Source organism: Mirounga angustirostris, unplaced genomic scaffold, assembly GCF_029215605.1.
Source record: "Mirounga angustirostris isolate CCGP_5_RB_7025 unplaced genomic scaffold, mMirAng1.0.hap1 SCAF_16, whole genome shotgun sequence".
Lineage (NCBI taxonomy): Eukaryota > Metazoa > Chordata > Mammalia > Carnivora > Phocidae > Mirounga > Mirounga angustirostris.
In genome coordinates, this window is record NW_026991724.1 from 55,942,842 (window position 1) to 55,968,573 (window position 25,732).

Here is a 25,732-nt window from a genome sequence, read left to right on the forward strand (position 1 = left end):
ATCTTGTTAATTCTTTCAAAGAACCAGCTCTTAGTTTTGTTTATCTGTTCTACTGTTCTTTTGGTTTCTATTTCATTGATTTCTGCTCTGATCTTTATCATTTCTCTTCTCCTGCTGGGTTTAGGCTTTATTTGCTGTTCTTTCTCCAGCTCCTTTAGGTGTAGGGTTAGGTTGTGTATTTGAGACCTTTCTTGTTTCTTGAGAAAGGCTTGTATTGCTATATACTTTTCTCTCAGTGCCTTTGCTGTATCCCAAAGATTTTGAAAGTTGTGTTTTCATTTTCATTTGTTTCCATGAATTTTTTTAATTCTTTAATTTCCTGGTTGACCCATTCATTCTTTAGTAGGATGCTCTTTAGCCTCCATGTATTTGAGTTCTTACTGTCGTTCCTCTTGTGATTGAGTTCTAGTTTCAAAGCATTATGGTCTGAAAATAGGGAATGATCCCAATCTTTTGGTACTGGTTGAGACCTGATTTGTGACCTAGGATGTTATCTATTCTGGAGAATGTTTCATGGGCACTAGAGAAGAAGGTGTATTCTGTTGCTTTGGGATATAATGTTCTGAATATATCTTTGAAGTCCATTTGGTCCAGTGGGTCATTTAAAGTCTTTATTTCCTTGTTGATCTTTTGCTTAGATCTGTCCATTTCAGTGAGGGGGTGTTAAAGTCTCCCACTTCTACTGTTTTGTTGTCAATGTGTTTCTTTGCTTTTGTTATTAATTACCTTATATAACTGGCTGCTCCCATGTTAGGGGCATAGATATTTACAATTGTTAGATCTTCTTGTTGGATAGACCCTTTAAGTAGGATATAGTGTCCGTCCTCATCTCTTATTATACTCTTTGGTTTAAAATATAATTTGTCTGATATAAGGATTGCCACCCCAGCTTTCTTTTGGTGTCCGTTAGCATGGTAAATCGTTTTCCACTCCCTCACTTTCAATCTGGGGGTGTCTTTGGGTCTAAAATGAGTCTCTTGCAGACAGCATATCGATGGGTCGTCTTTTTTAAGCCAATCTGATAGCCTGTGTCTTTTTTAAAAATATTTTTATTTATTTATTTGACAGAGAGAGACACAGTGAGAGAGGGAACACAAACAGGGAGAGTGGGAGAGGGAGAAGCAGGCTTGCCGCGGAGCAGGAAGCCCAATGCGGGGCTCGATCCCAGGACCCCGGGATCATGACCTGAGCCGAAGGCAGACGCTTAACCGACTGAGCCACCCAGGCACCCCTAGCCTGTGTCTTTTGATTGGGGCATTTAGCCCATTTACCTTCAGGGTAACTATTGAAAGATACGAATTTAGTGCCATTGTATTGCCTGTAGGGTGACTGTTACTGTATATTGTCTGTGTTCCTTTCTGGTCTATGTTGCTTTTAGGCTCTCTCTTTGCTTAGAGGACCCCTTTCAAGATTTCTTGTAGGGCTGGTTTTGTGTTTGCAAATTCCTTTAGTTTTTGTTTGTCCTGGAAGCTTTTTATCTCTCCTTCTATTTTCAGTGACAGCCTAGCTGGATATAGTATTCTTGGCTGCATATTTTTCTCATTTAGTGTTCTGAATATATGCCAGTCCTTTCTGGCCTGCCAGGTCTCTGTGGATAGGTCTGTTGCCAATCTAATGTTTCTACCATTGTAGGTTACATATCTCTTCTCCCTAGCACGGACATACACTTCTTTTTACTTCTTTGTGTTTTCAGAAAAAGAAAACTATCACCTAATTAACATTTTAAGTGTCTTAAAATCCTGAGATGTAATAGAACGTGAATGATAACTGAAACAAAACTTTTCAATGAAATACTGTGTTGAGGGATCATGGATTAAAATAGCCAAGAAAGAATTTTTGAAAGCTTGTATGGTAAAAGTAAGTTCATTTGAGTAGCACAGGATCCATGGGTAGAAAGAGCTGCACTTGGGCTGCATGAAGCTCATGGTTCCATACTTAGTGTTCACTAGGGAGGGGGTGTGCAGGGAGCATAAGATCCTAAGTATTTCTTGGAATTTGTACTTGTAAAACTACTTTTGCAAGATTTCTCAGGCACTTACTCTGTTCAATATATATTTTTTTAAGATTTTATTTGAGAGAATGAGATAGAGCATGAGAGGGGGGAGGGTCAGAGGGAGAAGCAGACTCCCCACTGAGCAGAGAGCCCGATGCAGGACTCGATCCCAGGACTCCAGGATCATGACCTGAGCCAAAGGCAGTCGCTTAACCAACTGAGCCACCCAGGCGCCCTACTCAGTTCAATATTAACTATAGGTGAGATGTACAGGCAGTCATGAGATCCATTGAGAATGTAGCAGTTTGCCCTTATTTAATGGTTCTAGAACTATGGAGACTATAGGTCAGCCTTCTGGGCTGCAGGTGAACATTTTTTGCTTCTAGCCCTCATCATAGTAGACTCAGAAATAAGAGCTGTTTCATTTCTGTCATTCTGTGTGTTTGTGTTGATAATGTGAATAAAAGAAGCATCATCATCCACAAAGGGATTTATGAGGGTCATGTCATTGAAAATGTTGCATAGTAGTTACCAGGACAGTTTTCTACTCTATCACTTTTAATATGTATATTAACTACTTTCTGAATGTATGGATGTGCGCATGAATGTAAAAAGACGAGTGTTGTGTGGATCCCTTGTTTCCCCTCATTCTTCTCAGGTTTGACACCTGCTATGAACACTGCTTTAGAGTCCTCTCTGTATATTGACCTGTGTGTCATTTTAGATCGACTCTAGGTCAGACAACCTGAGTGAAAACCTGATCCCTTCCATGTTACTGGATGTTTGACAATATTCCCATAAAAACAGAAGAATAATGTGTGTGTTCTGAGATTTTTATTATTCCTACCCATTAATTTATGAATGACTGTTAAATGGTCTTGGGTAACTAGGAAATGGTGAGAAAGGATTGTTGTTGGCTTTCTTGCTAATCCAGTAGAAGCTATGACTGTAAAACCCATTCAGGGAGCACCTGGGTGTTTCAGTCGGTTAAGTGTCTGCCTTCAGCTTGGTCATGGTCCCAGTGTCCGGGGCTAGAGCCCTGTGTTGGGATCCCTGCTCAGGGGGGAGTCTGCTTATCCCTCTCCCTCTGTAACTCCTGTCCCCCTCAAGCTCTCTTGCGCTCTCTCAAAAGATAAAAACCGATTACAAAAAATAAAAGCCTTTTTTGCCTGTTCTAAATACTCCAAGAATTCTTGCCTTGGAGTCCTGCCTCTTATTCAAAACTTTATCCCTTGGTCCATAGGCTACTGCCTTGTTAGAAATGCAGACTCTGATCCCACCCCAGTACTCCTGAACAGAATCTGCATTTTCACAAGATCTCCAATTCACTGTTTTGAAATTCTAATTCACATCAGAATTTGATGAGTACAGGGTCGCCTGGGTGGCTCAGTCCTTAGGCATATGCCTTTGGCTTGGGTCATGGCCCCAGGGTCCTGAGATCGAGCCCCATGTCTGGCTCCTGGCTCAGCAGGGAGCCTGCTTCTCCCTCTCCCTCTGCCTCTCCACTGCTCATGCTCTCTCTTTCTTAGTATCTGTCTCAAATGAATAAATAAAAGCTGAAAAAAATTTTGATGAGTACATTTGTAACCCACTAAAACATTCCACCTAAGAAGTAGACACAACTTCTTTGTGATGTAAACACAGTAGTCAAAAATGTCTATGCATGTGTTGATTTCTTTATTTGACAAGTTATTTTGGATAAACACAGTATTTATCCTGGTTTGGTGGATCATATGACATCCTCTCACCTCAAGGTTAGAGAAAACGTTAGAGCATATTACTGTGTTAAAAATTATCTTACTGTGTAAAGTAGGAAATGCACCTAAGCCAGAACTAGTTGTCCTGGTATAACTGAACTCACATGAGTTCACTGCTTGGTGAGTCACAGAAACTATACTGGGTAGCGGTTGTCCCACAATGGAAATTGGATTTGCAGCAAATAAGGAGGTAACAGGAAATAACTTCCAAAGTAGAGACCCAGAGCAAGGGAGAAATATTTTCTTCTTATTTGGGGTTAGGGTAGATATTTAGAAAATGGATCCGTGTCATCTTATGTAGAGCTGGGCACAAGGTACACAAGTGCTTCAAGAAAACCCTTCTCTACATACTTTGTATTTCACCTAAATGAGGTTTGTGCTCTTCCTCGGGTGGAGATTCTCAACTATAATGAGAGAGAGGGACCTGTAGATCACTCCATGGGTTACTCCCTGGCCCATCTGCTTACGTTTAAGTCCGGGGTTAAGCTCAAACTGGGAAAGGCCAAGCTCTTCCTCAGGACAGTCATTACTTTTGTTGGATATTTTTTGTTTTCCTCACAGGAGACTCTGCCCATGAGGTGCTTTGCTAGAAGCAAAAGATAAGGTGGAAAGAAGAGGTTAAGTAATATGTGGGACAAAGATCTGAGGGTACAAGCAGGTAACCAGGGAAGGTTAGGTCGTGGGTCTAGCTGGTGACATTAACTCCCTCTTTCATCTTAGGAACCATTGTGAACTCTGTCAATGGCCACTTGGTAACTGTGGTATTTATTGCAGGGACTGCTGACATTCAGGGATGTGGCCATAGAATTCTCTCAGGACGAGTGGGGATGCCTGAACCACACTCAGTGGGAATTGTACATGGATGTGATGTTAGAGAACTAGACACCTCATTGTCTTGGGTGAGGAAGACTCCAGATTTCCTAAATACCACTCTGGGTTTTCTTCCTTCCTGTGAAGACTTTCTTAGATGATTCCTCTTTGAATGGCTGGAATTCTGATCCAGGCAGAAAGGGAAATAAGTAGGGGTTTGCAGATGTAGAGAAAAAACTTTGTGATGTGTCTGTCCTTTTTAGCTTTAGTTTCCCTTCCTTAAGGTAACATTATCACTTCTGTAGATTACTTGCAGTTCTAAACACTAAGGGGCATAAAAGTACTTCCCACATCTTCTACTCCAATTTGCACTCCTTATTGTATCTAATACTTGGAAGTGGAGCTCAGGATGTGAACATTGGAAATCCCTCCTTATTGTAAAGGGGCTGTTTTCAACAGCATTTGGGAAAATGTTCTCAATTTTACAATGTCCTCTCTTCTCTCCTGAGCACAATCGTATTTAAAAGTTAGAATCCCCACCAGTGCGCTTTTCCTTTTTTCTAATAAATAGGTCTCATTATGTAAAAGCCAGACTTGGTCTCCTTTTCAGAACCAAAGAGGGAGCTTGGGATATGATGAGAAAGGATATCCTATCCCTCCATCCATGTAGGTGGGATTCATATTAGGCAGATGATAGAGGCAAGGTCCAAATGCAAAGGAAGATGATAGACCTTAAACTGTGGTTCGAGTAGCTCTCTGAATGGAAATTAGTTTAGAAGCCTAGTGTTATTTCTCTCCCTCTCTGAGAGACACCTGCTATCCAACATTATTAAGCTCTTACATTCTCTAAGGATTCTCTTTCAGCTTCAGTGGTGGTCCATCACATCCACTGGGAGGGCCTCCATAATCTGAGAGCTTTTCCATTGCTTTGAGGGCCCTGGGGAAATCTTATTTCTGAGGATCTTTAGGTTTAGCCCTTTGCAAGTTGTGTTTTCCCTCATCTGAGAAATGTGTCAGGGTTATGGTGGACATATTGGGGTTTGGTGTAGAAATCCAGGAACACTGGAGACAGATATTACATGTTTTCTGGTTTATGCTTTCCAGTGTTTTGGAGACTTTAATCTTAACTGTACATAATTGAGACTTAGTAACTTCATCAGATAACAAAGCACCTCCCTAAAATGAGAAAATCTAATGCTTTATTTCCCTTCAAAAGTTTTTTTTTTCATATTAACTAATATAGAAATTTCCACTCTGTGTTCCATTCCTCAATGTTGAAATAACATAGAATTCCTACCTAAATGAATGCCATTCGGGAGGTAGAACATTTAGATCTCAGAATTTGTAGCCTTTAATAAAGTCTCTAATTGTTACCTTATTAAAATTGCATCAGTTCATAATTCTGTCTTGTATGAAGCTCCTGTGACTTTTTACTAGGTGTTTTCATTTTCTAAATGGTTGTATACGAGAGTCCTCTGATTTATTTTTTTTAAGATCAAAAGTTCTGATAGGACATGGGCATGTGCTTTATAAGAAGTGAAGTAATTAGTTAAATCCCAATATTTAAGGAAAAAGTTTTGTTCATAAATTTACTTCACTAAAAATTATGTATTTTTCTTCTTTCCTCAGAATGTATCTGAGTCATCCCAAATATTTACTTTTTATAAAGTTGTCAGTATATTTTATACATTATTGGTGTCAATTTAGAAATGAACAGATTGGGGTGCCTGGGTGGCTCAGTTAAGCATCTGCCTTCACCCTCAGGTCTTGATCTAAGGGTTCTGGGATTGAGCCCCAAGTCTGATTCCTGCTTAGTGGGAAGCCTGCTTCCCCTCCGCCCTCTGCCACTCCATCTGCTTGTATGTTGTGTCAAAAAAATGAAATATTAAAAAAAAATAGAAATGAAAGGATTTTGTTTGCTTGGCTCTAAGGAATGAATTATACCTTACATTCTGGGTAAAAGGAATATATTAGTGAAATAACATTTTTCAAGTCTTTTAAATGCTTATTTAAAGATTTTATTTTTTATATATTTCAGAGAGAGAGAGCACAAGAGGGGGTAGGGTCAGAGGGAGGAGCAGACTCACTGCTGAGCAGGGAGCCCGATGGGGGACTCGATCCCGGGACTCCAGGATCATGACCTGAGCTGAAGGCAGTCGCTTAAGCAACTGAGCCACCCAGGCGCCCTTAACTGCTTATTTGTAAAATTATCATTAGATCTTCTTGTGGATTTTAATGAATATAATTTAAAATTTGTCCGTGAAGAAATGCCAGTAATTCAAATGCTTGTTTTTCTTGCATACAGTCACAGTTTAAAATTGTAGTTATATAGTAGTTTTCTTACTAAATTTTTTTTATGTAGAAATTTGGGTTAAATTTGGTCTTACTCTGGTTTTGCAATCCCATAATCATGTGCTTCCTTTTGTCTGGGACTCTCCACAACAGTAGTTACTTCTGGTTTCCTTATTTACTGTGTATTTTGGTATAGGATGACCATTTTTTTTTTTAAAGATTTTATTTATTTGAGACAGAATGAGAGAGACAGCACATGAGAGGGGGGAGGGTCAGAGGGAGAAGCAGACCCCCTGCTGAGCAGGGAGCCCGATGCGGGACTCGATCCCGGGACTCCAGGATCATGACCTGAGCCGAAGGCAGTCGCTTAACCAACTGAGCCACCCAGGCGCCCTAGGATGACCATTTTTAACTCAGTAGATTTTAAGGCAATGTGAGTTTACCTCAAATATGAATCAGCTTTATTCCCTTTGCCAAGAACATTCTGTATTTGTATCATTATTACCCATACGTACTTTGTGACTCATCTTGTGTATTTCTTTCATTGGTTAGTGGTCCGTGTATGTTGTATCATGCCTACATGAGTTGTCATAATAGAAATAATTTCATCATCTATTTACTGGTGGATTTTTATTCTCCTCGCATGAAAGACACTTTTGAATTGAAAGTAACTTTGAAACCCTTCCTGCCTGTGTATCAAGTTCAGGTATACTTTATCCTTAGTTGTGGTGTTATACCCCCAACATGTTTTGATACCATTCTCAGGGAATTTTGTGTCTTCTGTACATATTTTCATTGTGCTTTCAGAATGAAACTGAAAGGTATAAAAAACCATTTTATTTTATTTTTTAAAGATTTTTTTATTTATCTGAGAGAATGGGAGACAGAGCATGAGAGGGGGAGGATCAGAGGGAGAAGCAGACTCCCCGCCGAGCAGGGAGCCCGATGCGGGACTCGATCCTGGGACTCCAGGATCATGACCTGAGCCGAAGGCAGTCGCTTAACCAACTGAGCCACCCAGGCGCCCCTAAAAAACCATTTTAAACTGAGATTCTCAATTGCATCCAAAATCATTCTACTTCTCTCCATTCCTGTACACACCTTGTTTCTGATATCACAAATTCTATCTTTTATGTTGTTTACTTTATTACCTACATTTATGATTTTTTATGCCTTGATTTTTAATGTATCTTGAGGTAGAAATGTAAGAAACGTGTGGTATCTCATTACAACACTACGGGTTTCTATAACTGTGGAAATATTTATATTTAGCAGAGCTTTATGTTGTCCTGTGGTTTTAGTTTCTGTTTAGAATCCTCTTATTTCAACTAGATGTGCTTCCTTTAACATTTTTTGTAGGACAAGTCTACTGGTAAACTTACAGGGGTTTCTATGTGGGAAAGTGTTCATTTCTATCTTCATGGAAAACAGTTTTCCCAGATAGAGTACTCTTGGTGGATATTTTGATCTTTCAGTGCTTGAATACACTGTCCCATGCAGTTCTTCCTATCAGGTCTGCTGTGAATCCCACTACTAATCTTATAGGAGCTCTCTTTTGTATAAGATGAGTTGCTTCTGTCATATGGTCTCAAAATTCTCTTTTCACCTTTGATTTTTTCATAGGTTAATTATAAGGTGTCACTGTGTTGATGTCTTGACATTTATCCCACTTTGAATTTCCTGAGCTTGTTGAAGTTGTTCTTTCCACATGCGTGGGAAATACAGGCCCTTAGATCTTCATGTAAGCCCTCTGCCCCATTTCACTTTCCTCTCCTTTTGGGGTCCCCTTAATGTACATATGGGACCACTTGTTGGTGTCCCATGAGTTCCTAGACGCTATCCTATTCCACATTTTTCTTTGGTCCTCTCAGCAGATAATTTAAAAGAAGGGGTCTTTAAAAACAAAACAATAACAACAAACAGGTCTTTAAGTTGTCTGAATATTTCTTCTGCTTGATCAAGTCTGTGGGTGACCCATTGGTGTGTTTTTATCTTCAGCTCCCAATTTCTGGTTGATGGTTTGTTTTATTGTCTTTTTTTTTGGATTTCCATTTTGGTCCTGCATACTTTCCTGATAACATTTAGTTACCTGTTTTTCTTCTTCCTCCAGAAGCACCTTTATGATGGTTATTTGAATTCGTCATCAGGCAATAACTAGTTCGTAATTAATTTAGAGCCAGTATTGGACATTTATTTCATTCCTCTGATTAGAACACGTTTTCCTGGTTCTTTGCATGCCTTATTATCTCTTGTTGACATTTGGGAATTTTTTTAAAAAGCCTCTGGGCCTAGGATTATGGACTTGCTTTGTGCAGATCAACACAAATAGCAATTGGGGGACCTCTCCCACATGTTCTGGGCATTTGTCATGTCTGAAAATTTGATTTCCCAGCTTTCAAAGTGTAGTTACTTTTTAGAGTCCATGATACCTTCCTCTCTTTGTCTTCACCTCTGTAGTCTCTCCATTGGTTGAACAAATGCTCACCTTTGGGCTGAGCAGCCACCACACTGCATCCAGAGGGTGCTGTCATTCCTTCCTCCTTCTATGTCCTGCATGACAGAAACATGTCCTCAGGCAGTAGCAAAGTAGTGAGATCACTGAACATACAGGTCACTCATTTGTTTCTCTTTTGAGGAGAGGTAAGAATTTTCTCAGTGTTGTCCTGGAGTGTCAGGGAGGGTGAACTGCTGTTGTGGGCAAGTGTCACAATCTTTGTCTCCCTGATGTGTGTGTGTGTGTGTGTGTATATATATATATTCCATTAAATATGTATATATCCAAATATACACACACATACATATACACACGTGTGAGTGTGTGTATACACACACACACAAACACCACATCTTTATCCATTCATCTGTGAATGGACATCTGGTCTTTTGGTTTTGTTCACTGTTTCCTTTGCTGTGCAAAAGGTTTTTATCTTTTTTTTTTTTAAGATTTTATTTATTTGACACAGAGAGCAACAAAGGGAACACAAGCAGGGGGAGCGGAGAGTGAGAAGCAGGCTTCCCACTGAGCAGAGAGCCCGATGCAGGGCTCCATCCCAGGACCCTGGGATCATGACCTGAGCCAAAGGCAGATGCTTAACCGACTGAGCCACCCAGGCGCCCCAAAAGGTTTTTATCTTAAGTCCTAATAGTTCATTTTTGCTTTGGTTTCCTTTGCCTTTGGAGACGTGTCTAGCAAGAAGTTGCTGCGGCCAAGGTCAAAGTTTACTGCCTGTGTTCTCTAGGATTTTGATGGATTCTTGTCTCTCATTTAGGTCTTTCATCCATTTTGAGTTTATCTTTGTGTATGGTGTAAGAAAATGGCTCAGTTTCATTCTTCTTGATGTGGCTGTCCAATTTTCCCAACACCATTTTTTTGAGGACATTGTCCAATTTCCATTGGATATTCTTTACTGCTTTGTTGAAGATTAGTTGACCATAGAGTTGAGGGCCCATTTCTGGGCTCTCTCTTCTGTTGCATTGTTCTAGGTGTCTGGTTTTTGTTTTGTTTTGTTTTGTTTAAAGATTTTATTTATTTGAGAGAGAGAGAATGAGAGAGAGCATGAGAGGGAGGAGGGTCAGAGGGAGAAGCAGACTCCCTGCTGAGCAGGGAGCCCGATGCGGGACTTGATCCTGGGACTCCAGGATCTTGACCTGAGCCAAAGGCAGTCACCCAACCAACTGAGCCACCGAGGCGCCCTAGGTGTCTGTTTTTGTGCCAGTACCATACTGTCTTGATGATGACAGCTTTGTAATAGAGCTGGAAGTCCGTAATTGTGATGCCTCCAGCTTTGGTGTTCCTTTTCATCATTACTTCAGATATTTGGAGTCTGTTTCCATATAGCTTTGCGCAGTGGCAGTATTGTAGCCAATGAGGTTTATCCGAGGCACGATTATTGCTAATTTTTGTTTCCATATATATTTTAGGATTATTCCAGTGTGAAAAATGCTGATGGCATTTTGATAGGGATTGCATTGAATGTGTAGAGTGCTTTTGGTTGCAGATATTTTAACAATATTGTGCTCCCAATCTATGAGCATGAAATGTTTTTCCATTGATTTATTGTGTGTGTGTGTGTGTCCTTCTCAATTTCTTTCCTAAGTGTTCTGTAGTTTTCAGAGTACAGATCCTTTCCCTCTTTAGTTAGGTTTATTCCTAGGTATCTTATGGTTTTTGGTGCAATTATAAATGAGATCAATTGGGGTGCCTGGGTGGCTCAGTCGTTAAGCGTCTGCCTTCGGCTCGGGTCATGATCCCAGGGTCCTCGGATCGAGCCCCACATCGGGCTCCCTGCTCGGCGGGAAGCCTGCTTCTCCCTCTCCCACTCCCCCTGCTTGTGTTCCCTCTCTTGCTGTGTCTCTCTGTCAAATAAAATCTTAAAAAAAAAAAAAAATGAGATCAATTCCTTGATTTCTCTTTATTTTGCCTTGTTAGTGAATAGCAATGCAACCAGCTTATGCATTGATTTTTATATCCAGCAACTTTGCTGAATACTGTGTCACTTCTGTCAATTTTTGGGTGGAGTCTTTTTTTTTTTTTAAGATTTTTATTTATTTGACAGACACACAGCCAGGGAGGGGACAGAAGCAGGGGAGTGGGGGAGGGAGAAGCAGGCTTCCCACAGAGCAGGGAGCCCTATGTGGGGTTCGATCCCAGGACCCCAGGATCATGACTGGAGCTGAAGGCAGACGCTTAACCGACTGAGCCACCCAGGCGCCCATGTGTGGAGTCTTTTGAGGTTTCTACATAGAGTATCACGTCGTCGGTGAAGAGTGAGAGTTTACTACTTTGCTGATTTGGATACATTTTATTTTACTTTTTATTGTCTGATTGCTGAGGTTAGGACTTCCAGGACTATATTGAACACCAGTGGTGAGAGTGGACATCCCTGCCATGTTCCTGACCTTAGGGGAAAGGCTCTCAATTTTTCTGTGTTGATATTAGTTGTGGGTTTTTCATATATGTCCTTTATGATGTCAAGTTATGTTCCTTCTATCCTTACACTGCAGATTGTTATCAAGAAAAGATGCTGTATTTTGTCGCATGCTTTTTCTTTATTGATTGAGAGGATCATCTGGTTCTTGTCCTTTCTTTTATTAATGTGGTTTATCATATTGATTGATTTGTGAATGTTGAACCATGCTTACAGCCCAGGAATAAATCCCACTTGGTCCTGGTGAATTATCCTTTTAATGCACTTTTGGATCCTATTGTTAGTATCTGGGTGAGAGTTTTTGCATCTACGTTCGTCAGGGATATTGGTCTGTAATTCTCCTTTTGAGTGGGGTCTTTGTCTGGTTTTGGAATCAGGGTAATGCCTCATAGAATGAGTTTGTAAGTTTTCCTTCCACATCTACTTTTTGAAACCGTTTCAGAAGAATAGGTATTAATTCTCCTTGAATTGTTTGATACAATTCCACTGTGAGGTCATCCAGCCCTGGATTCTTGTTTGTTGGGAGATTGTTGACCTACTGCTTCAATTTCTTTGCTGGTTATGGGTCTACTCAGGTTTCTATTTCTTCCTGCTTCAGTTTTGGTAGGTTAGAGTTTTCGAGGAATGCATCCATCTTTCTTCCAGATATCCTAATTTGTTGGTATATAATTACTCACAATATTTTGTTATAACTGTATTTCTTCAGTGTTGTGATCTCTCATTTTTCATTCATGATTTTATTTGGGTCCTCTTTCTGCTCTTTCTGGTAAGTCTGCTAGGGGTTTGCTTTATCAATCTTATAAATTCCTGCTAGGGGTTGGTTTATTAATCTTATTAATTCCTTCAAAGATCCAGTTCTTAGATTTGTTGATCTGTTCTACTGTTTGTTTTTTATTTCTATATCATTGATTTCTGCTCTAATCTTTTATTTCTCTTCTGCTGGATTTAGGCTTTATTTGCTGTTTTTTTTTTTTTTTTTTCCCCCAGCTCCTTTAGATGGAAGGTTAGAGCATGTATTTGAGATTTGTCTTTTTCTTGAGAAAGGCCTGTATTGCTATATACTTCCCTCTTAGGACTGCCTTTGCTGCATCCCAAATGTCCTGAACAGTCGTGTTTTCATTTTCATTTGTTTCCATATTTTTTTTTAAATTCTAATTTAATTTCCTGTTTGACCCATTCATTCTTGAGTAGGATTCTCCTTAATCTCCATTTGTTTTCCTTCCAAATTTTCTCTTGTGATTAAGTTCAAATTTAAAGCATTGTTGTCTGAAAAATGGAGGGAATAATCTCAATCTTTCTGTACCATTCAAGACCCAATTTTTGACCCTGTATGTAAACTATTCTGGAGAATGTTCCATGTATACTCAAGAAGAATGTGTATTCTGTTGCTGAGTAGATGTTGTACCTCAGGAAGAAATCAATACTCTATTAGGAGTGATGATGCAGCACAAGGTAAGAGATGAAACATGTCTAAGCTGAAGCATTGGCATGAATTCTTCATTGGGGAGAGGACCCCTGTCCAAGGCTACACTATTGACTCTGAATCTAGAAAGGTAAATTTTGTTTTTCTCAATCCTCTCCAGTTCTTCTGTCTCTTCATCTCCATTGCAGTGATGCAGGTATCAAAACTGACCTTCGTTCCTGTGTTTCAGAGACCCCGTTGTCACTGCTCTCCCCCTCCCGTCTAAGCCTTGCAGGCCCTTGTAGATCCTTAGGAATAGCTTGGAATTTTCTAATTCAATGGTAAATGGTTGGTAACAGGATCATTTTAGGCCATAAGTGAGATTTAAATACAATATTGTCACCTCTTCATTGGAAGCATAGGAAAACTCCATCGATGGGCCCCAGGATTAATTTAGGTACTTAGCACTTTGAGAGTTGAGGACAGATAAAACATGATGATGACACAGTTCGAGAGGAAGATAAATCCTACGAAAACCAAATATGGAGAACTCTTGAAATGTGGGGAAGTTCTTTGGTCACTGCAAGGCCTTAGGAAGGTACTTGTGATGAGCAAATGTGACAGAGATGCATTCTTGCGAATTATGGTGCTTTTCTGGGAAGTCTGATGCTTTTCCCATGATTTAATTAATTCTCTGGTGCTCCTGAGGACCAGTTGCTGTTGGATGACAGAGATAACTGTACTTTTCCAGGCCCAGATTCATGGACTGATGTATAGAGGGGGGTATTGGATGATTTAAATATTGTGTGCATAGCTTGAAGATGTCACATGACAGTGGATGTTGAAGATTAATGCTGTTGGACATTACTAGTCAGAACCAGCAAGGTGTGTGTTGTGGTTCCACAAGGCCCTGGTATCCCAGGAATGTAACCCCAACGTAGGTCTGTTCCAGTATAGATGGGTGACCTTCCAAGGAAGCTGACCTGAGGTCGGCAGGGCCCTCCCTCACTTCTACTCAGCCCCATTTTGAGTCTAGTCCTGTGCTCTGAGCTATGTGCAAGGCAGTGACTGAGAAGCAGGTCATCTATCCCCACAGGGACCAGTTCTGCTTTAAACAGCCTGCCCAGTTTTGGGGCTAGCTGTCCCTATGTTGTTTCACAGCCCATGCTGTCCCTACACTCCTCCTGCACTGAGAGGAAAGAGGATTTCATCAGTTGTAGAAACTGATGAAATTAAGTTGGTTAGCATGTTACAGTCATATTTAACATTACATCAATTGAAGAGGATTCATTTTTCAGTACCCTTTGTGGTCCGCTATATAATGAAAAGGCTGATGTGTAAATATAGAAAAGACTGTGTATATTTTCTGTTAGGTACACAATGAGTAGGTACACACTCGGGTCTTATAAAATAGATTAGACACCCTAGGGTATCCTGATTTTTCCATTTCTACTCTTTGGTATTGTCCACCCCCAGGCATTGTGCTTATACTCACAGCCCTTGGATCATGACCTGAATTGAAACTTATAGTTGGATGCTTAACCAACAGAGCATCCAGGAGACCCACTTTATTTTTTTAAAAAGATTTATTTTAAAGATTTTATTTGAGACAGAGCGCAAGAGAGAACATAAGCAGGGGAAGTGGGAGAGGAAGAAGCAGGCTCTCTGCTGAGTAGGGAGCCCGATGCGGGGCTTGATCCCAGGACCCTGGGATCATGACCTGAGCTGAAGGCAGATGCTTAACGACTGAGCCACCCAGGCACCCCAAGATTATTTTAGAGCAGAGCAAGTGAGTAGGTGGAGGGGCAGGGGGAAAGAATATCCTGAAGCATACTACTGGCTGAGCTGAGAGTCCAAATCAGGGCTCGACCCCAGGACCCTGAGATCATGACCTGAGCCGTTTAACCAACAGAGCCACCCACACACCCCTGTTCTATTTAACATAAATGTGAATTGCTTTCATTCAGGATTGTGAACTAATATGTATTTGGGGTGATCTCAGCAAGCTCAAAGAGGGTAGAGAGAAAAGAAAAGAGGAGGAAGACCAGACAGATTGTTAGATTCCTTTATGAATAAAGAAAATGTGTGTTTGTGTTTGTATGTCACAACAGTTAACATGGCCACAAGCATAGAGGGTTTTTTTTTTTTTTTTTTTTTAAGATTTTATTTATTTGACAGTCACAGCGAGAGAGGGAAAACAAAGCAGGGGCAGTGGGAGAGGGAGAACCAGGCTTCCTACTGAGCAGGGAGCCTGATGTGGGTCTCAATTCCAGAACCCTGGGATCATGACCTGAGCTGAAGGCAACCACTTAACGACTGAGCCACCCAGGCATCCCCAAGCATAGAGGGTTTCTAAGAGTGACTTGTTTGGATAACTGAGGATTGACAGTGACTTAGTTCCTGCAGAGGCTGTCAAATTTAGCCTGAGTCCGAGTCACCTGGAGGATCCATAAATCTTGGATTGTTGTGCCTAGCCCCACATTACCATGTCAATAGTTCTGGGGTACAGCCCCCCAACTTACCTTTCTTACCCAATCTCAGGTGCCTGTCTAGGGAACAGATGTTGAGAACCAATGTCTGAGGACACATTTATAGTTGTGTTCTTCATAAAGGTATTTGCCCTACCAAAATGTAGTCAGATACACAGGTATATAGTCTTGGTTCTCCAGGTATGAAAGTGGACTCATTGCTGGGCCTTTCCTGTGTGTTTAGAGTAGTTAACCAGAAAGCCACTCAGGCTATATGTGTGTAATGTGGCCTAGAATTTTCAGTTTGGAGTCTCAGTTCATGGAAGTTGTTCTGTGTGAAGACTTCTGGGTGAATCATTGAGTTTTAAAGAGGAAAGAGAATCCAAACACAGGTCACCTTCTGGAAGGGCATTTGACCTGGCTGCCCCATGTTGACTTTTAAGGTATCCATATTTAAACACTGACTCTACCAATATCGAGAGGCTCACTAAACCTTTTTATCTAAATCCTTTCTGTCCATAAAAGGACAATAGTATTAGCACTAACACACAGAATCAAGAACATTAAATACATTACAGTGGATAAAGCATTAAGTATGGAACATACATTGTACATTTTATGCAAAGGAACATGTCAGACTCTAGTGAATATGTTGGATTTTATTTTTCATGAAAAGATAGTCCACAATCATGCTGAGTCCTCTCTACGTGAATGTGAATATTGAACCTTGGAAAATTTGATAACTGGAATGATCTGTCTGGTCCACTTTTCATTGGACTTCTGCAGAATTTCTCGCTCTTGTATCTGTACCTCTTCCTTTACTGAAATGGAATAAAGGCAAGTTTGAGAGGTTTTATTCTGTCATCTGAAGGTAGCCAACTGTAATTTCTTCTAGTTACCCTAGGGACATGGCAGCTTCTGGTTTAAAATATTTGCAATTTTTTTTTTTTAAGATTTTATTTGACAGAGACACAGCGAGAGAATACAAGCAGGGGGAGTTGGAGAGGGAGAAGGCGGCTTCCCATGCAGCAGGAAGCCCAATTTGGGGCTCGATCCCAGGACCCTGGCATCATGACCTGAGCCGAAGGCAGACGCTTAACTACTGAGCCACCCAGATGCCACCTGCAATCTTTTTTTAAGATTTTATTTGAGAGCAAGTGAGCACAAAAGAGCGAGCGAGCGCAAGTATCAGCAGGTTGGGGAGGGGGAGAGGGAGAAGCCTACTCCCCACTGAGCAGGGAGCCTGATGCAGGGCTTAATCCCAGGACTCTGGGATCATGACCTGATCTGGAGGCAGATGCCCAATGACTGAACCACCTAGGTGCCCCACAATCATTTTGGGTGTAATTTTATTCTCTAGGACTGCAGACCACCAGATAGATGTCCATTGACACTGTGGTCCCGTGTTTCCAAACCTATGCTGGCAACTCCGTGGTTAGCTGGGGCCAGAGGTGATATTCAGATTTGGCAGGGCTGAAGGACATTCTCTGTTGCTGGGCAGTACCCTTGGCTAGGCTCTAGACTGCCTGGATTCACTGTTCAAGTTCCCTGGTCAGGGAGAGTCAGATGTTAAACTCAACACTAGGGCAACACTGCTGGGTTGGCTCTCTCCACATAAGCCTATAGGAGAGGCTCTGCGGTGGGGGGGGGGCGCCTGGGTGGCTCAGTCAGTTAAGCATCTGCCTTCAGCTCAGATCATGATCCCAGAGTCCTGGGATCGAGGCCCGCATCGGGCTCTCTGCTCAGTGGGAAGCCTGCTTCTCCCTCTCCCACTCCCCCTGCTTGTGTTCCCTCTCTCGCTTTGTCTCTGTCAAATTCTTTAAAAAAAAAAAAAAAAAAAAAGGCTCTGTGGTTGCCTAGGGTCTTTGTTCAGTCTTCCTGGAGGGGCAGGAGTAGAGGCTATGCTCAGCAGTGGGAAGTGACTTCCAACTTTCCTACCTACTCATGAAGAGCCACAGAACGGCCTTAATTTTCTAGTTCAACCTATTGACTGGAGAACCAAGTCAGACATAGCGGCTGCTAAATCTCCTCAACCAGGAGGGTTCATTTCCACTCTGCACGTGAGCAGAGTCACTGGGATCTTGGACTGGGTGTCACTGCAAGGTGGAATACAGTCTTGTCTGGCAGTCTTTCAAGATTTCAGCACTGGTTTTGTAAGCCCTACCCACTTTCTCCATGTCTGTGATTCTCCACTGGTCCAGCATCACAGATTCCCCCAGGGATGCTCATGAGGTGAGATCTCAGTGGGCCACCCAGGAAGGGGCTTGCCATTTCGGGAATGCTGGATGCCCACCATGGGCTCTCTTTTCCTTGGTGGAGCAATTGCAGTTTCTTTTGGTCCTTTATGGTGGGACTGTGCTGGCTCTGGGAAGGTGCATTGTGATCAATGTAAAATTGTTCCTCTTACCCTTCTAATGTTGCCCTTCTTGGTCTCTGTGGTCCAGGGGGGTTCTTCAGCCTCACCCCTGAGTACTGAGAGTTTGCCCATTGATGTCTTATGTCAATAGTTGCTAGTTGAGCTTTTTTTTTTTTTTTTTTTTTAAGATTTTATTTGACAGAGGGAGACACAGCGAGAGAGGGAACACAAGCAGGGGGAGTGGGAGAGGGAGAAGCAGGCTTCCCGCCGAGCAGGGAGCCCGATGCGGGGCTCGATCCCAGGACCCTGGGATCATGACCTGAGCCAAAGGCAAACGCTTAATGACTGAGCCACCCAGGCGCCACTGAGCTTATTTTCAAAGTACTGAAGTGGGAACTACCTATTTCACCATCTTGATGATGTCATCCCTCTGTGATGAATGGATTTATATTGCATGAGTAAAAATGAATGTTTCCCTATATATAAGTATTTGTGTGTCTTTATACATGTGATACAGATGTTATCCATGAAGAATATTTAAATAGTGTAACTTTTGATATTGTAAAATAACACTAATAGTGATAATCTCCTTTCATGTTAAAGATTATTCTATATGGTATTTGTATTGTCGTGCTGGTTATTTGGTTATCACTACATGGTTTTTGTTTTGTTGATTTTATCCTCCTGTTTTAATTATAGCTATAGGATAATTCCAGTTGAATATATTCGAGCAAAGATTTTTTTTTTTTTTTTTTTTAATTTGAAAGCATGAGCAGGGTGGAGAGGGAGAAGCAGGCTCACCACTGAGGCCAGAACTGGATGTGGGGCTTGATCCCAGGATCCGGGGATCATGACCTGAGACAAAGACACTTAACTGAGCCACCCAAGCGCCCCTCAAGCAAAGTTTGTTATCAGCAACATGTGGTTTATTTATATTTGATATTCCAATGGATATATTGGTGTTTGGATTTTCCAAGTTCTTTAATGTTTTTCCTAACACCTTATTTTTTTTTACTATCTTTTGTTTCCTGTGTTCATAGTAAGAAAACAATTGTTTCTTTCTGTGATTGTGCATTCAGTAACATATTGCTTTAGCTAGAAATTAAAGATTGCTTTTAAAATCTAGTCAGTGTGAAATTCCTACTTTTAATTCCAATTTGTTAGTCCATTTATATTGTGATACCTATTGTATGTTTTTGATGTTTTTGTTTTTAAAGTCACATGTGTAGATCACAAGTGAACAGTGCTATGGACTTTCACAAACTGGTATCTCTATAAGCCAATGAGATCAAGAAAGAAACTATTGTATCTAAAATTCCCCTTGAGGGGCGCCTGGGTGGCTCAGTCATTAAGCGTCTGCCTTCAGCTCAGGTCATGATCTCGGGGTCCTGGGATCGAGCCCTGCATCGGGCTCCCTGCTCCATGGGAAGCCTGCTTCTCCCTCTCTCACTCCCCCTGCTTGTGTTCCTTCTCTCGCTTTGTCTCTGTCAAATAAAATCTTAAAAAATAAAATTCCCCTTGAGCTCCTCAGTAACTTTTCCCTAAGGTCAGCACTCTTTTACCATGTAACGTAAGAAACTGCTGTACTCACTTCTGTACTTTATATGTAGTCAGGTAATGGGGACTCTTTGGTATTTGGCTTTTTTGCTTTCTCTTTGTGAAATGTGTATTCCTGCATGTTACTGTGCATCATTCATTAGAGTAGATCAATCCAGGGCGCCTGGGTGGCTCAGTCGTTAAGCGTCTGCCTTCGGCTCAGGTCATGGTCCCAGGGTCCTGGGATCGAGCCCCGCATCGGGCTCCCTGCTCAGCGAGAAGCCTGCTTCTCCCTCTCCCACTTCCCCTGCTTGTGTTCCTTCTCTCGCTTTGTCTGTCAAGTCAATAAATAAAATCTTAAAAAAAAAAAATCGATTCTATTGTGTGAATATCAAGTGATCGCATCATTCTCCTGTTAATGGGAGGGCGAGGTTCTCAGTGCAGGACTGTCATGAATAGTGCTGGCATGTAAGATCTATAATTTGTTTTAGTGGAACATGCACACATATCTGTTGGCGATATATGTGGGACTGAATTGTTGGTAAATATGGTTAGGTATGTTCAGCTTTAATAGACACTACTAAGCCCTTCCCCAAAACCTTGTACCAATTTTCACATCTGCCAGCGGTATATCAGATTTCTAGCTTATCACATACAATCTAAAACTTGGTAATTTATGTAATTTTGATGTTGGGCTCCTGGATGATATGCAGTGTTACCAAGTTGTGGTTTTAGTTGCTTTTTTGTTGGTGGTGTTACTACTCTACTATAGAGTTGGTCATTACCCTTTGGATAATCTCTTTGTCAAAGGGTCTAATTTCTTCTGTTGTGACATCTTTGAGTCTTTGTAGTTCTGTATATATTGAGTCCTTTGTCTCCTTTCACCCTACTTCTATTTCTTTCTCTTGAGCTTGTGACGCAAAGTAGTTCTTAATATTTTTGTAAACTAATTTGCCATTTCAGCCTTCATGGTTAGTTTTTCATTGCTTTTAGAAGTTTTTACTTATACTAAGACCACACAGATAGAATCCTGTGTTTCTCTAAATCCATCATTATCTTTAAAATTTCTATTAGAAATGTATTAAAAAATCTATGTGTGTTCTTTTAATTGAGAGAGGGAGACAGCGAGAGAGGGAACACAAGCAGGGGGAGTGGGTGAGGGAGAAGCAGGCTTCCTGCAGAGCAGGGAGCCCGATGCGGGGCTCGATCCCAGGACCCTGGGATCATGACCCAAGCTGAAGGCAGATGCTTAACGACTGAGCCACCCAGGTGCCCCTCTCCTCCATCTTATATGTGGATGTTACTCTTTTTAATATTCCCCATTGATGGGTGGTAACTACCTCTGCCCTATTTCCTATGTGGTTCCTAATTCTCAGCTCTGTTATTGTAATGAGCCATGATTCCACTGTATCCAGGACGTACTTGGCACTCATCTTTTCAGATACTTGAAAGGGCAAGGCCTCTGGTATCCTGTGAGTCTCCTTTAACGTACAAAAATCCTTTTGAAACCTCCCTTCTCCTTACTTCCCCTAACACCCAAGTATAAAATCAGCCACATCTCACAAACCCAGGGCAGCAGCTCTTTCTGCCTATGGGTCTTATCTCCGTGCTTTAATAAAACCACCATTTTGGGGCACCTGGGTGGCTCAGTCGTTGGGCGTCTGCCTTCGGCTCAGGTCATGGTCCCGGGGTCCTGGGATCAATCCCCACATCGGGCTCACTGCTAGGTGGGAAGCCTGTTTCTCCCTCTTCCACTCCCCCTGCTTGTGTTCCCTCTCTCGCTGTCTCTGTCAAATAAAATCTTTAAAAACAAAACCCACCCTTTTGCACCAAAGAGGTCTCAAGAATTCTTTCTTAGTCGTTGGCTCCAGACCTCACCCCACCTATATTCCAAAATCCCACCACTTATTGCCTGAACGTGGGGCTTTGAGTCTTTATATCTGGACTTAGCTTTGGTGCAAACTTGAGTACCTTCTCTCTTCCTTACTCTCATTTCAGGGGCTCTTCAGGGAGTATGGTCTTATTGTACCACTTTCATGTTGGTTGGTCAGGCTGCAATCCTCTAGCCTGTGGCTACTCTATCGGGAGGAGAAACTCTGCCTTCTGGCTAGGAGTTAGTACCCTGGCTGGGAGGTACTAAGACCCAGAAACTTGATGCCCTCTCTTTATTCCTGTCCTTATACAAACTTGTCTGTCTTGGGCATGGGACAGCCACCTAAGTGACTAGCATGGCTGCCAATCTTCAGACTCCCGTGTGAGGTTTCCTCTTGATCTAATGTGATGCCCTCCACATCCCTGGTCTAGCCACTTCTGGCCATGGGACCTCCACTGGGAGTCAGCCAAAACCAGTCCCCAATGGAATTAAAAACCAACCAGGGACCATTACCTAGGGAAGTTGGCTGTAAAGACTACATTTGTTGGAATGTTGCTTAGAACCATGATGAATTTCTATCTTTACTGTTTTCTTTCAGTGTCCTTTACTAACTACGTAAGCTACAAAATTGGGTAATTTCCCCTTGTTCAACTTTTCTAGTGTTTTCCATGGGTTTAAAATGGTGGTTTATACACCAGCACCCATAATAGTCTAGAATGCAATAGGGAAGTGGGGGGAGGGCAGGCCTCCCTCCTACTGGGGTCTTTAACGGCAGTTGTGATCATACTGATTTTGTTTGGGGGATGCCTCAGGTTGCTTTGACACAAGGAACCTCTGACCTATCCTGTGAGTGGGACACCACCTGGGAGCTGGGCACGGGGGGGGGGGGGTGCAGATTTTCTTTGGTAATGGAACTTCTCTAGCATGGCCTCAGTGGGCTTATTCAGTCCCGAAGGATTCTCCTTTGGGATGCTTTTTAACCCATTGGAAACCATTCGGATTGCAAAGTTTAGGAAAGGACTGAGCTCCTGTAACACTGCGTGGTTGCAGTGGGATCTATTAGTTAGGTCTCTTTTGCAGTAAATAGGGCAAATGGACCTAGTGTACCTTCATTGCTCATACCTGGGCATTCATCGCTCTGCACCGGGACCCCAACCTAAGGGCCTCTTGCAGAATGTGTTGGCTAGTAAACTCCTGACATACTAGATGATAATTATCTAATGAGGCCGCCTCTAAGTAAACCTAGGTTGCTGGAGGAAGCACAGGCCGGCCCAGACAAAGGGGACTCTGACTCTCTCTCTCTCTCTCTCTCACTGTTCCTAATAGATGTGGGAGCTTCTCTCCCTCCCTCATTTCCTGCGTTAATGGCTATAAGGAACCAACTGTTACTCTACCTCGGGACAGGGACTTTAAGGAATATTCCCAAGCAGCTGCTGAAACTCCCTTTGTTTTGGGGATATTCCCTGTCTTCTCTGGCCTGACACGGACTGCCTATTCCCCCTTGCTTGTGGGAAAACATGGAGTCTGCTCCTCTATTGGAGTTGATGAGCTCTAGAACTGGAAGCCCTCTCTCTGCCTTCTGGCAGCACTTTGCCTCTTCTGTTTCCCCCATCCCTCTTCCTGTTTCTGCACCACCTTGAGGGCGGCCTGCATGACTGGCTTCTGTGCCATCCTCAGTGCCTCCTGCACCATTGGCTCCTCCTCCTAACTGGCCGTCAAGGAGCAAAGAAGAGCACCCCCTGGACTTCCCCACCAGTCTCAGGTAAAAACTGAAAATGGGGTGGGCCCAGGTGGAACACAATTCGCTATTTAAGCTAAGTTTCTTGGTTTAATTAAGATAGACCTGTCTTTTAGCAGTAAACATGAAAATTTTATTCTATCAAGGTCTGAAGGTCAAATAAGCTCATGTTATCTCGTTTCCATTTGTTAGCAATAAATAAAATGGTTCATTTTGTCTGTCTCAAAAGTTTTCATAGGAAATTTTTAAGATAGCTTTCATCAAAGTCTTTGGTAACCTGGCCAACTTTAGAGTTTTGCTTGGATGATAAATGGGATTGAATTCCTTGGACATCTAGGTCTCATCCAACTAGGATAAAGTGTTAAAGCATTGAGTACTGGACATAGGTTTGTGCTTTTGACTAATTGCAAAAACCTGAGGATATGAGTCTGTTGGTAACATGCTTTGTGCTTAACGGATTCGCAAATTTGCCATCTAAAGAATTCTGGTATGACAGTTGACAATTGGTTACTACTTAGTTTTCACTGGAGACTAAGGTTTCTAGGAGTGCAAAAGTTGCTAAGTATAATTAAAACTGATGGAAACAAGGGAAGCTACTATGCAGAAAAGTAGATGAGTAAGAAAGATAAAAGGAATGGGAATGCATTTTTGTCAAAGGTTAAAAAAATTTTGTCCTAAGTAAGATGGTTATTTGGAAAGAAATGGCTTGGCACAAAATCTTAATGCAGAAGAAAGTTGCAGAAGGTTTGTGAAGGGAAATCCTTAGAAAATTTTAGGTGTGGTCAGGATGGACTGAGATTTAAGAGAAGGATTTTAAAAGTACAGTGGTAGAAGATTGAAATTCATTGTTCAAAAGACAAAAGTTTCTTGAATTGTCAGTCTGCTCTTGATTAAAAAAAAAAAAGTTCTTCTTTCTCTTTTGTCTTCCCAGAAAAATAGTGTGTGTTTTGTTTTGCCTTTATGAGATCTTTGAGGATCCCTAATCCTATTTAGGCATAGGCTTTAAAACTTTAAGGTTTTAACAAATTTCCCAAGATTTAAATTGTAAATGAAGTCTCTAACTCATTAGGCCTTTCTATTTGGCATGTTAAGTTTCTCTGGAAGCACTGTTAAACAAATAATGAGCCTTAGGTTACATTTGGATAAATGCTATAATTATTCTAGAGAGGATATGCAATTCTTAAAGTTTTAATGTTTTTTTTTTTTTTAAAGATTTTATTGATTTGACAGACAGCGAGAGAGGGAACACAAGCAGGGGGAGTGGGAGAGGGAGAAGCAGGCTTCCCGCGGAGCAGGGAGCCCAATGCGGGGCTCGATCCCAGGGCCCTGGGATCATGACCTGAACCGAAGGCAGATGCTTAACGACTGAGCCACCCAGGCGCCCCTTAATGTTTTAATACAAGATCATCACTTGATATTTTGATTGAAGTTATTTGTCACAGAAATAACCTGATTTCCTTGCCAGCAATGTTGTAAACTCCTATCAGATCTTTAACCATGTCCATTCTGAGTTGTCATTTCTAACTGTTCTTATTGTCTTGCAAAATGAAAAAAGGTCTCAGTATGTAAGTATTTCTTCCATGGCAGTCAGTCATTTGCAAAAGTTCAATAAGAATCTGTTCTCCTTGTAACAGGACACCATTAGAAATGTTGGTTATTTTACCAAGGCTTTGCCTGGAATGTCTTATTTGAGAGAGACATGCGTAGACTCAGATATGACCGAAGAGCTTTAAAGAACTGAGGTTGACTTTATGAAACCTGGAGCCATAAAGTCCCTTGGAAAGGTTGGCCTGATGCCTTTCTTAGAGTTCCCAACAGCCTCACCAGGTGAGTAAAGAAATGTCACTTCCTGGCAGGTACAGGAACCTCAGGATACTTTGGGGACCTCGAGAAGAAGTCACCCAAGTCTGTAGGTATTGCAGGCATGTCTGATAGCAAGTACTGGGGTTGGCTTCTGGCCTGGAGAGGCTACTAAAAGTTCAACCTAGAGATTCCTTGGAAAAACTTGCAGCAAAGCAAATTTTAAAAAGATCTATATGCTCATTATTCTTGCTGAGCTTATGTAAATAATTAGGCCACGTTTGTTAAAATTGGTTTTGCAAACAAATTAGTCTTGATTTGGCTACCTCTGGAAATGAGGGTTATTTTAGAAAAAAAAAGTTTCAATAACCCACCTTTGTGGATGTTAAATCCTAGTTTTGATTGTCCTTAAATGTTGTTTGCCTAAGCTAGACAACTCGAGGTAAACTTCAGAGAAATATTTTTTATTTCTACACAATAGCTCATGCATAGATAATCTTCATGCTTTTCTGCGGATATAACATAAGTATTTAAACAATGGGAAAAGGGGATTAATCCCCCAACAACTGTATAACTCAACTAGCATCTTTACCAATTTTGTGTGGCTGGGATGACAAAATCCCTCCTTAAAAGCCAGCACATACCCCACTCTATGGGTTAACTATGTACTTATGGAGATAATGGATGACCCCACTTTATGATTGGATAATGTACTTGGGGATGCCCTTATCTCTTACAAGTTTTCTCCCACTTGCCAGTGATTCCTTGTAATTAGGAAA

The 25,732-nt window shown here is 41.5% G+C and overlaps 1 protein-coding gene and 1 non-coding gene across 7 annotated transcripts in view; one reads left to right on the plus strand and one right to left on the minus strand.

The window, feature by feature from the left end:
- LOC123856081 (zinc finger protein 420-like) overlaps window positions 1-25,732 on the minus strand; it is a 111,394-nt gene that overhangs the window by 23,696 nt on the left and 61,966 nt on the right. For 3 of the 6 annotated variants that reach the window (XM_054511605.2, XM_054511603.2, XM_054511600.2), the window contains one exon: window positions 15,319-16,471. The exons of the other annotated variants lie outside the window; for them this stretch is intronic. Coding sequence is in view for 1 of the 3 variants with exons in the window: in XM_054511600.2 (XP_054367575.1) it covers window positions 16,420-16,471 (52 nt within the window). In the remaining 2 variants the exon portion in view is untranslated. Of the gene's footprint in view, window positions 1-15,318; window positions 16,472-25,732 lie in introns of those variants that run through there. 6 annotated transcript variants of the gene reach the window in all.
- LOC123856277 (U4 spliceosomal RNA) lies at window positions 10,689-10,828 on the plus strand. The gene has a single exon (XR_006793683.1). It is a non-coding gene; the product is annotated as a U4 spliceosomal RNA (small nuclear RNA).